The sequence below is a fragment of the Mastigoproctus giganteus genome, chromosome 7 (assembly GCF_048544385.1).
Source record: "Mastigoproctus giganteus isolate SK-2022 chromosome 7, ASM4854438v1, whole genome shotgun sequence".
Classification (NCBI taxonomy): Eukaryota; Metazoa; Arthropoda; class Arachnida; order Uropygi; family Thelyphonidae; genus Mastigoproctus; species Mastigoproctus giganteus.
The window spans coordinates 31,555,467-31,568,933 of record NC_143581.1 but is presented as its reverse complement, the minus strand read 5'-3'; the positions used below and the strand labels follow the sequence as shown (position 1 = coordinate 31,568,933).

Below are 13,467 nucleotides of genomic sequence, written 5' to 3'. Positions count from 1 at the left end.
GTCTATATATCATTGAGAAGACTCCATGAACTGCCCTGGCAGCCTGTCTGCACTGCTCAGCGAACTTCATATTTCACTGCATAATTACCCCCAGGTCTTTCCACTTCCCTGAGTGTAGTACCACACAGTTGGTACATTTCTCTTTGGTTATTGCTACCCATATGCAGTACTTTGCATTTGTCAATGTTAAACTTCAGTTGCCAGTTCTCAGCCCATTTGCCCAACTTATCTAGATCCAGTTGGAGTAGCATACTGTCTTTACTGTCATTAACAATCCTGCCAACCTTTGTATGATCTGCAAACTTAGACATTAAACCTGATATATCTTCATCAATATCATTGATAAATATACAAAACAACAATGGGCCCAACACTGAACCCAGGGAAACTCCACTAATAACATTTGTCCACGAAGAGCAATGTCCATTGATTCTCCCACTCAACCATCCCTTTATCCATTGGAGCAACTTACTCTTAATGCCATTCCTCTCAAATTTGTACTGCAGTCTGAAATCCAAGTATATGATATCAAAATTATTTTTGGCATTCAGTTCCTTTGTGACTACATCATAGTATCCAATCAAATTGGTCAGACAAGACCTCCCTTTAACAAATCCATGCTGTGTCTTAACTATTACTTCAGCTAGATGATCCTGCAATGCTTCTTTAACTAGTGATTCCATTATTTTCCCCGGAACACAAGTTAAACTAACAGGTCTGTAGTTACTTGTGTCACCTTATGAACCCCCTCTGTGAATTGGTTATACATTTGCACACCTCCAGTCCATGGGGACCTCCCCTGAGTCCAAGGAAGCTCTCATAATTATGGCTAAGGGTTTGCTTACTTCCCTTGCTGCCTCCTTCATTATAACTGGATAGATCCCAACTGTCCCGATTACCTTTTTTTATGTTTAACTCAATTTCTCCTCCATTTTGCTCTCAATTATTACAAAATCACTTAGCTCCCTGTTAGAGTTTGATAAACCTCTGGCACTCCCTCATTGAATAACTCCCCATGTGTGAATGTAGATGCAAAATACTCATTTAGTTTATCAGCTACCTGAGCAGTGTGTTTCTTAACTAACAGCGTAACCCCTCCTCCTTTCCTGTCCTGTCAATTTGGAATTGGAATTTGGGGAGTACACATTGTACCCCTCCAAATTCCAATTCTGCACTGCTTATATCTGTGTGACACCACGTCTCTGATATCCCAACAATATCTGCCTTTGATGTCTTGACTAGCACTTCAAGCTCATCAAATTTATTAACTATACTCCTAGCATTGGTGTACATGGAAGTATATATTTTCCCTTTTTTTTTTTTTTTTTTTTTTGTTAGTTGTTGACACATCGGCTTGGAAGTATTACATGCATCTGTTCCTACTCTTAGTTACCCTAACACAGCCCATGTATTTACTTGTTCCACTATGACTCCCAACAGTCCTGGAAATCTCCATTACCTTGCTTTTCAGGCTGCTGATCATTCTAATAGAAACAGTGCTAGAATCACTTTTGCTTTTGCCTGCGGCCACTGTTAACCTTTTGGTCTGTGTATCCCACCAAGCTAGCAGTTTTCCGACCCACCTAACACTGCCTCTATAGCATCAGCAAATATTCTTGCACCTTTTCTATTTAAGTGTACCCCATCCCTGTAGAAGCAGTCTCTCCTGTCAACAAGCACAGACCAGGCTGAAAAAAATTCTACCTCTTGAGCCTTGCACAATCTCTCCGGGGCTGAATTGATCAACAAGTCTCTCATCATATAATCCCTCCTATGATGTCTGGACAGAATTGCATACACTTTCACATTCAACCCTAACTTGCGACTTTTTTTCAACATTGACCTGTGCTTGTTGAGTAAATCTGCAGATCTATTACTCTTATTGTCATTAGTTCCAACATGTACAACAACATCACCTTTTGTGCCCTTAAAAGATATCTGCTCTACAACGTCAAGTTTTGCCCTTAGCAGATATTCCCTGGTCCTGTTCCACCTATCCTTGCATAGTATATTCCCTGTCTCCCTGACAATAGTCACCAACAATAACTAGTTCCTTTGGGACCAGCGCATTCTGCCTTGGAGATTGCCTCTGTTTTGCCTGATGCACAGGAGTGAGCTCTGTCATTGAGCTGAGAGCCTGATGGACCCCTCATTAATTTCTTCGAGGGCATTTACCCTAGACCTTAAGCTCTCATAGATGCCCATCAGAATGTTGAGTTGGCACCTAATTTCTTGACACTCTAGACACCTAGCACACACAAAGGCTTCCTCCTTGGCTAGATCATGTCCTGTTTTAGAAATGTCGGCAAACACTTCACCTTTCGCACATTTTTTGAGACTGTGATGCGTTGGAGAATCGCCCCCTTCATTTTTTCACCGAGTCACAGCATTCTCGCTAGTCTGGGTCATAATTTCTGTTTAAATACAATTTAATTAACAATGAAATTTAATAAGATTACTAATATTTTTGATTAATTGATAATACTATAATAAGCTAACAGATTCCTAATTGAGTAGTTCGTATTACGCTATTTCTTATCGACTACAATATGGCGGCTAGTTCAACAATATTGGCACCAACACCAGGAGTCAACTTTCAAAAATCGCTGGTTAAATTCAAAATAAGAATTTAAAGAACACTACTAAACCTATTTAATATCTCTATAAAACACAATGTACTACGTTAATTAACAAAGAATACGGTAAAAATTAAAACTACTTATCCCTTTACAGCAGCCAAAAATCCACCAACATGTATGAACTACATTTTAATCTTTGAGAACATAATTGTAGTAAAGCATAAATAAGAACAAGAAGTTAGTACGTAATTATTGGTGCACAAACAAGCAAAATGGAAGAATTTAGTCATTCTTAGAAAATTTTAATCCTTCCGTAAATTAACTTTTTATACTTATAAAAGCTGGCATGATATTTGGGAATTATGTTATTGTTCACCGTACAGTGGAATTCACTATGCTTCTTTTTCGAAATCGAAATGGAACTCTTGTAGGCTTTTATCAATTCTAAATCTACAAATGATGCCAAAGGTGTTCATATTTTACTACCTTTAACATTAACTGATTTATAATCATCCTATTTGTATGATGCTTTGTAAAAGAAAAAGTATGAATGCTGCTTTTCTACTTTAAAGATAGCAATGTCATTGAAGTTTAATTTTACTTCATCAGTATTTTCATTAAATTTCATAGAAGTGCGTCGGGCCAAATCTTTCAGGTCGTAAAAATTGCAATGTCATCTCTGTCACCTTGAAAGGGTTTCCTGTCTTTCTGTCAGTTCTAGCTAACATAACATATTGTGATGGGATGAATACAGGACCAGACTTTAGCGATCTTTTAATATTTTTCTATAATAATGAGTGTGCACAGTCACCCACGTTTTACATATGACCTACAACAAGAAATTTGTGTGCAGTGGTGTTGATTCGAAAGTTCATTGCAGAATACAAATAAGTTGTTATAATAAATTTCAAATACAATAGTGGCTGAACTAAAATAATGCCAATTGATATTATAAGCAAGAAGGTTGCATTACACTCCAATACTAGCACAATTCAAAAAGGATCACTGTTGCACACAGACCCTGCTCCATTCAGTCCCAAGGTTGGAGCACACTGACGAAGTGCCACTGTTGACGCTTCTCGATGCATTAAAAACTCAGATGGCATAATGACACCTAGCGAGGTAATATTGAACCCACTTTGTACTGTTATTGCATAAATGTGGAGTCCACTATCCCAACCTCATTAGTTGTATTAACTCAAAAAATTAAAAATTTTGAGTTGTGCCACTATTGCAGCCAGTGAGTGATACGTTGTCATTATATTGAAAAGGTACAATGCTTTTATATCTCTGGGCTGAACATATTCTTACGAATCATCAAACTAAAATTGTGTTCAACTGGGTTCAGTTTGTTTCTTCTGCATTCGAAACAGTTCTCTTGTTTTGTTTGTTTGTTGTTTGGTTTTTAGGAGCATTAGCAACTAAGGCCATATTGCTCTGGGAATATGCGGTGGTCATTTCCTGACCTTTCCGCATCCTCCGTATTTGGTGGTGACTGGCTCGAACCCTGGTCTAATCAAGAAGCGTGTGCTATGCACTGTTGCTTCTTCCCACCTGGCTACGGAGGCGCCACAGTTCTCTTTTCTTTAGCTCTAACAACATATCTTCTAATCTACATACCTAATTAATTCAGAGATTAGGCGCCTCCGTAGCCAGGTGGGAAGGAGCAGCAGTGTGTAGCACGCTTCTTGATTAGACCGGGGTTCGAGCCCATCACCACCAAATACGGAGGATGCAGAAAGGTCAGGGAATGACCACTGTATATCCCGGAGCAATATGGCCTTAGTTGCCAATGCTCCTAAAAACCAAAAAAACAACAACAAACAACAACAATTCAGAGATTACTGAAGATCTTGCAAGCTACTGTTTAATAGCACAAGGTTAACCTTAAAGTAACCAAAAACATGTTTAAAATTAGAAGGATTTAGAAATTTTTTACCTGTAACTAAATTTAATTTTTGATGGCTGTAAAATTTTACCAAGCTGTCAAGTAAGGCAGACAGAGTTTAAAGCCCTTTTGAAAGGTTTCAACATAACACTGAAATTATTAGAAATTCCAAAAAAAAAAAAAAAAAACTAATAGTTCCTGTGTTGTGTTCCAAGAAATGATTCCAGAAGCATTGGAAATGGTGTGTACACATTGTCAACACAATTGCTTTGAAGAAGATCCATCTAAGTAGCCAATTAAGCTTCATTTTGGAATATTAGTTTGTTCCCTGAACTTTGATCCCCCCCCCCTCCGAACTACTTATACGGAATGATTCAAAAGTCGTGCACCATTATAAATACTACAAATTAATATTTATTTTTTTGTTTCAAAGTTAAAAAAAAATGGCTGACAAATTGCATCTATGGGTGACAGAGTAAGATTAGTGTTTATGTATAGGGTATCAAGTGCTACGCACCATTCAGTTGCTAAAAAATTTAACAGGTAGAATCCATACCAGCCTCCAGTTGATCAATCAACCAACTTTTGGATGACTAATAAACTGTTTTAAAGAAACTGGAAGTATTGGAGATCATCCTTGAAGTGGACAACCAAAAAGTGTAACTGAGGAAGAAACATTGGTGGTGGTATTGGTGCAACTTACAAACAGCCAAAAAAAACTCAATGAGGAAGTTAAGTCAAGAAACGGTTAACCAAAGTTCAGTAGTGTACATTCTTCAATAAAATCATTTTCACTCTTATAAAAGTGCAACTCATTCAGGATTTGCATGGTGACGACCCAGAAAAACTACAAGAGTTCTGTGAGTGCACGTTGCAAAACAGATGTATCAATCTTCTTCGATAATTAGGCTGTATTTTACCTAAGTGGTAACGTTAATAGACATACTTTTCATAAAAGCAGTTCCAATTGGATGGAAGCGACTAATGTGCAAAAGAACCCCCCGGTTATGGTGTGGTCTGGAATATAGGATGATTGAATAATTGGTCATTATTTATTTGACAACAACGTTACTTGCAAAACATACTTACATATGCCACAGAATTACTAGATGGATTTTCTGGATGGTGTTCCTTTATAATGAAAGATCAACATGCTCTTCCAACAAGATGGAGCACCATTATTCATTGGTTGTGCGAAATTAACAGTTTTCCAACAGGTGGACAGGAAAAAGACACCCAGTTGAACAGCCATACGGGTCACTAGACCCACACCTCTTGATATTTTCCTTTGATGTCATTTGAAGTTTGCTGTTTACTAGAACTACCCATGTAATGTTGACGAACTTAAGGAAGCAGCATCATCAGAATGCCAACAAATTACAAAAGAGATATCAATACATGTCAAGGTATCATTCACATAAAAAATTCAAAAGTGTTTACAAGTTGGAGGCAGTCATTTTGAATAAAATAAAAATAATTTACTCCATGGTGGACAACTTTTGACTCACCCTGTACAATACATCGCAAAGTTCATTGCCTTCTCTTAATTTTTTTTGTTTAAAATTCGGAAATATTGTTTACTATGTTATTTGTATTGTACAATATTATTTAAGGAAATATATTACTTAAGATTTAAAAATTTTATTTTTATTTCTTTAGAACATACAGCTTAAGCAAGCTTGAAAATCTGCACAAACGTATTCATCGAGAAGAACGTCCATATTTGTGTGATACCTGTGGCAAAGGCTTCAAAACAAGCAAACAGCTAAGAAACCATCGGGTATAGTTTTCTTTGTTTATTGTTTCATATGTGTTATGTGCAGTAGCAACGTAAATAGCTTTAAAATTCCTTAATAGAGCATGGTTACAAGAGCTGAACTTAATTCGTTGTATTGTTTCAAAATTTAGGAAATGGTCTATTTTCTAAACATTCAAAAAAAAAATTAATTAAATGTGTTGGAAACTATTAAACCTGAATATTTAATGCATATTATTTTTAAAAAATTTTTAACATCCTGCTATGTGTGTTTTATGAGTTTATCTTATTGTTCAAATGGTGATTATTTTCTTTTTCACTTAGTGTTTTGACACTTCTGTCCTCTCGAAGTTCACCATTGAAAAGGGAAAACAATGTATGATTATAAAGCTTATTTTTATTTACACCGAAATAGGTACATCTGAAGAAGCAGAAGTAAAAATCAAAGAACAGGATTCCTTTCTGATTTCTCCTACCTAATCTTTAAAATTATAAAACAGCTAATGTTACTTTTCAGAATCATGAAAAGTAAGGAGACTGCCTTTTCCTCTTTTGTGTATATGTGGATGGCAGGATTAAACTTACTTAGTTAATAAAATTGTCTTAAAGTATCCAAAATAACAAATTTTGGCTTAACCATGAGTTTCCTTGGTTTTGAAAAATTTTTATATTCAAATAAATGATATATCATTTATTTGAAAGATGAGGCACTACTATGGCAGCATGTTGCTGTAGCACCATTTCAGAACATTCTAGTGTCTCATCAAAAAGCAGGTGGTCTCCAATGGCAGTTTTCTGACAAAATAGTGAATTGTGACTGCTATATGGTATATGAAGTGACAGCTTTAAATTATAAAATAGCTGATACTGTTTTGTCAGGAAATTATCATTAGAGACCACCTGCAATCAGATGAGGGACTAGTAAATCCTGAAACCTGCTATCATAGCAGTGTGTTCTTATCTTTAGATAAATGGGATTACCCTGGGATTTAGATAAATGGGATTATCCGTGATAGCCATTTGTTTGAAAGTAGTGCAATACCAAGGCTACTTATGGTTAAGGCAAAATTTGTCCTGTTGTTTGCTAATATTAACTACACAGTTTAAATCTTTATGGCTGTGAAAGCACAAGAGAAAACAAAATGGTCTTCCTACTTTTAATAATTTGGTAATGGCCAAAATAACATTATCTCATAATTTCAAAGTCCTAACTTTGTGTTGCATGACAACCCTCGAACAACTATCACTAGAGGCTTTCTGATGAAGAACCACCAAGTCCAAAAAAAAAACAGAAGAATTTATGCACCTGGTTCTAGCATTAATGCTGTAAACTTCATTCATTTTATGTTGCCTTCTTGCAGCTTTGTCTCATATAAGGTACATAGAACTTGATAACTATGCCCACATATTTGTGGTGTATCCTCATATGAGAACCAAGCAGTTGCCTATCTTTCAACCATTTCAAGAAGCTCAGCATTGTTGGTTTTATTATTATTTATTTATTTTTATTTTATTTTTTTTTTTTTTAGGTGCAGGTATAGAGATAGGGAAGTTGCATGGTCTCACAACTTCTATTTCTATAAACAATTGTTCAATAACTCATGGATATAACACCATGTGCTTTCCTTGCTGATTGTCTGCACTGCATGGAGAACTTCATGCCTATCTGAATTGTAACCATGAAATCTCATTCTTCTGCTTGTTTTTAATTCACTTTCTCTAAGTGTACAAATTATTTTGGTGTCACTATTTCCCCCATTTATGAAACCATGCATTTCTGCAGAATTAAAATATTGCTGCTACTTATATGGCCATCCCTGAATCCCCTCTCAGTCTTTCTTAAAGAGCAGTGCTGTACACTAAAACATTAACCACTTTTCCAACCTTCACATAATTTGCAAATTTACAGCACATCCTATATTGCATTGTTGGTATTATTTAAGAATGTCAGAAGCAAAGCACCACTATCCGAGATGCATCATTTCTAACCTTAGTTCATTCCAGCGAGCAATCACAAATTACAGCTCTGCTATCTGTTGTATAACCATCCTCAGAGGTGAAGTACCTACTAGGTACACACCTAGGGCCTCAAAATGAAACATGATAATAAAAAAATAATAATCAAATAGACACAAGTAGTGTATACCATGAACATATTTCTAAAATCATCACATGATAGTTTATATTTGGTAGTCATTTGAATTTCTCACTAGTACGCGATTTCGATTACAGTTGGCACTTCAACCACTAGCACTACTAAGAACAGCCATATTGTTTCAATGTTTATACGGGAAGTAGACAAGTCGTGATTAATATTTACTGCATCTAAGAAAGAAAGGAAGTATGAAATGCTCAAAGAAAGGAAGTATGAAATGCTCATTGCTGAATCAAGTTATGTTGACTTGAAGGTAATAATAGTTTGTGGAAATATCAGTCATACTAGACCTCAGACAATAGACTCTAAACACCTAAGATTATAAAATTTGTTCTTGATGTTGAGACTACAAGTTAGGGGTTAATGTTGAATCATTCAAGGAGAATTTATCACACTTTTAAGAGATGTTTTTAATGGCATTAAGTAGCTCCCCTAAGGCTTTTGCTAGTATTAGGTGCCAAAACCTCTGCACAGAAAGAAATTGAAGATTCTGGAACCATGAAAATCAAGATGGCAATACTAACTGCTTTGATATACCCAGTGCTTTTTTTGGGACGGTACAGCGTACCGGCACCTTTATTAACAGTGATGTGTGACATTTGGATGCAATGCACTTCGAAATTTGTAATTCGTTAAATTTTTTTCACATGTTTACCTACCATTCGAATAAGCTTAAAATTATTTAAATAAATTGCATTTTTTCACTGTCTATTGTTAAGATATTTACTATATAAAACTGTATAACCATTTTTATAATTCTAAATTACTCAGTTGGACCTTTGTTTAACGAAATCCTTTTATAGCGAAATTTTTTGAATTTCCCCTTGGAAGTTACATTTAAAATAGTTTCTGTTGACGAAGAAAATTTTCATATAGCGAACAGATTAAAAGAGAATTAACTCGGTACGCACTGTTCCCATTTCTGGCCTTCAGGCAAATTAGGCAATTAGTGCTGTTGCACGAATTAAGATATCTAAAGGGATTAGCATTCTACAACTTAGCGGTACCTGGTAAAATCTATCTGACCACCTGCCCCACATATGAAGTCGCACTAGTCAAGAGGGAGCAGATCAAGGTGTATTCCCAATGGGCTCTGGCCCACCTTCTACTGCAGTGGTGTCCAACGTTTTCCCGTACAGGGGCCATATTCAAAAAAATTAAGAGTTAGATTTCTTTAGTGTGTTACATTTTCCATATCTTGCTTTTTGTAAAAGTAAAATTGAAAATATTCGAAACTTTTATTAAGTACAATTACATTTACTGAACAAACATTTAATGAGAAAATTTTTTTGATAATTAACAAAATTAAAATGCTGTTTTAGTTCACTTTCCTTGCGGGCCGTAGGTTGGACACCTTTGTGAATCAACTGTAAGCGCCCCGTTCAAGAATTTGGAGAGAGTGATTTTCTTTTACTCCGACAAATAATTATCTGTTGATCGCGGAAGTGCGTTATCCACATTTTCTCTATCTCTTTTTACATTATCACAGTAGCTGAATATCCGAATGACACTGACATTTTGGACAGTTTAAAAAAAAAAAAGAAAGAAAGAAAAAATTCAATTTAAGAACTAGTGACAATACCGATGATGAGAGAAGGAAAACGAGGACAAGGAAGGTATTAATTCTTCTAAACATGAATTGTTGGCATTTGGTGAAAGTGAAGGTAGAAAATTGTCAATTAGGTTACAGTTAAATGCATTTTGGGGATACCTAATTGATAAGAAGGTTTCGAAGGAATTGAAGCATTTGATGAATGGCTCTGAGTACGATACAAATTTCATCAAGTGAATGCGAACGAGGATTTTCACAAATGAATCTAAACGCCAGCCCAACCAGAGATTCGTTGATGACAAAAACAGTTTCTTCACTGCTGTTTCTTAAAAACAGTAGTGAAGAAACTGTTTTTGTCATCAACGAAGCTCTGGTTGGGCTAGCGATCAGATTTATTTGTGAAAATCCTCTTTCGCATTCACTTGATGAAATTGTAGGCCTACCACTGACTCGCTTCGATTCAGCAAAATATGTCGATTCGTGACTGGTTTGGAAATGTCATTCAGCAACCGACACACAAAGAGGAAGAAAAGAAGTCGGCATAGGGTGTCCGATGAGAACTTAATGAAAATTTGGAATATTCTACAAAAACTTTATTATGAAATTATTTTTACTTATGTTATTATTTTTTACTAGATTGTAGTTATAGCATAACTACAATCATTTGTTACAGCACATAAGGATTCCTTAATATATCATCAGTCAATTATTTTTTACTTATTTTGCTCACATTTTTCTTAATTTTATATACTTGAATAATAAATTTATGCTTAATAAACTGTGTTAATATACTTAATGGCCTGACATAGCAGAGTGGTCAGTAGCGAGAGTGCATTGCACTCGTTCCTTGAATGGACCAGGGTTCAAGCCCGTGGTTACTAAATACGATAAATATTTGTATTGACGATTTATTGTAAACTCTACTAACTTGGTTGTTGTGCCGGAGTATAAACAGAAGAATTTAATTTTAATTTAATAATTTGTTGTTCATATTCTAAAAACATTACTTCTAAAGTAACAATATCAGGGGGAAAAATTTTAGAGTACTTTACATATCCTTTTAATTTTCAATTTTTCCTGATAGCAAAGAATGAGTACCGCCACCTATTTTTTTACAAAAAAAAAAACTGGATATACCTGATAACCAATACAAGAATCAATACCCAACATAAAATGGCCCTTAAACTAGAGAAGCTGAGGAAGATCAGATGGTATCTCCATAAAGAAAGACTGAGTGTATAAAAAGAAAGAAATAGATCAGGATAATCTTAAGAGCTGAAACTTTAGTCATGTCTAGTTTAAAATTCAAGAAATCTCTGCAAATCTTTGTTCTCATAGCACTAAAGTGACTCTTAACAGTAGGTTTAGTATTCAGGGTAATCCCAAGAAATTTCAAAATACAGCTAACACGATGCTGATCATAGAGAGACAACTGTAAATCACATGAAGCAGCCAAATTAATGTTCATACTTTGTATATTTAGTCTTGATCAGATAGATATCCAAGTCAAGAAATGAAAGGAAAGAAATCAAACCTGAAATAAGATTCTGAACCCAGAGTTAAATCAACCTGCTTACTAGGGCTTTTGTACTGAACAACACCATCATAGGAAAGAAACTTAGAATATTTCCATTACAAAAAGGGAAAGGATAGCAGAAAAAAAAGTCTTTAGGAATGACTGTGATTGCTAAATAGTTCATACTATAGACAAGTGACTATCGAATAGATAGCCACTAGTCTAGTATGAACTATTTAATATAAATGCACAATTATTAACACTTGTTTCCTTTCACTTGGCCAGCCCTTGATCCACTTAAAGATCTTCTCATTAATCACAGCATGCTCCAGTTTGTAAAATGCTTTAATAGTTAAGGGACTATCATAAACATTTTAACCACAGAGGTGTGAGTGGGGAGCATAGATTCCCAAAGTCATTATCAGTTCCTTAACTGTTTGTTTGCATATACAGGGTGTCTCAAAAATATTGGTACAAGCGTTTAGGGGAGGTAGGTAACAGCCTATAGGTAAAAGGAATGTGAAGCACATAGGAACCCATAACCGGAAACGTCACGGGAAAGTAGTAGGAATGTGAAGCACATAGGAACCCATAACCGGAAATGTCACGGGAAAGTAGTAGCAGAGGCACAGGAAGCAGAAATGACACAAGACATTAATTAGTGGCAAACATTTATTTGACATAATATTAACAATGGAGTGCGAGATGGATGCAATTCATGATGTTACAACAGATGCTCGAAGGTTCCACCATGAGACGCAATGCATGCATGACACCAACGCAGCATGGATTGGCGGACACGGTCGAACACACCTGGAGTTTCTTTGACAGTAGCAGCAGCGCAGACGAGTCTCGCCACGAGATCCATTTCTGTCTCAACAGGCGATTCATACACGATAGATTTGAGGGTCCCCCCACAGAAAGAAATCAAGGCTCGATAAATCAGGTGAGCGTGGGGACCAGGCAACGGTCCACCATTGGCGTCCAAAACGCCTGTTCAAATGGTCACGAACACACCTTCCATAATGGGCAGGCACCCCGTCATGTTGAAACCAAATGTGTCTCACATTTGCTGGAACATCGTCAAGTAACCCTGGTAGAACTTGTTCAAGAAAGATCCGATATTTAGCAGAGTTCATGTGGGGTGGTAACTGGTATGGGCCGACTAAGCGGTCACCGACCATACCTGCCCACACATTTATTTCAAAGCGATGTTGTGCTGCATGGGGGCGCACACCGTGTGGGTTGTCATGAGCCCACACATGAGCATTGTGCTGATTGAATAAGCCTCATCCATGAACAAAACATAGGCTGGAAAATTCAAGTCTTGAACACTTTCTTGGAGAAACCACTGCGCAAAAGCCATACGTGCAGGATGATCTTGGTGGTTCACTCAGGATGATCACAGTAACTGAACCCTTTGGAGATGAAAGGGGTGTAAGGAATCGTCGTTCCAGACACTCTGTACACTGCAATGAGACACTCCTACGGCAGAGGCAACAGCACGTGTGCTGGTAGTAGGATTATTCTGGACAGCATTCAACACACTTTCTTCCATGGCGGTAGTTTGCGTCGAATGTGGTCTGCCCGCGCTCTTCCTGTTACCTCTAAATGACAATTCGAAAATTGTAGATCTCTTAAAGTACCATTTATAACTGACACAATGTAATAGCGTAGCTTAATTTAAAATTCTAAATGACCCATAATCGCACAAATTTTGATGCACATGCGCAAACAAACTGTGGTCCGGTACATGTCTGCCTGGGAAGTGTTCTCCATAAATTCGTTGAGCGGTTTGTCCATTGCCCTCTGCTAATCCATACACTAGGTGCATGTCTGCCAGCTCACAATTTGTATATCGATGCATGCTCTTCATGCAGCGACTACTGCTTGAATGAGTAAACCAGGTATTTTCACTCTCACGAACAGATCCGTGTACCGACTTATGGTGACATTTCCGGTTATGGGTTCCTATGCGATTCACATTCCTTTAGATGTTACCTACCTCCCCTAAACATTTG

At 36.6% G+C, this 13,467-nt stretch overlaps 1 protein-coding gene across 1 annotated transcript in view; it reads left to right on the top strand.

The window, feature by feature from the left end:
• LOC150082787 (uncharacterized) overlaps window positions 1-13,467 on the top strand; it is a 90,553-nt gene that overhangs the window by 45,359 nt on the left and 31,727 nt on the right. The window contains exon 5 of the mRNA XM_090378283.1: window positions 6,127-6,247. Within this exon, the coding sequence (XP_090234409.1) occupies window positions 6,127-6,247 (121 nt within the window). The remainder of the gene's footprint in view (window positions 1-6,126; window positions 6,248-13,467) is intronic.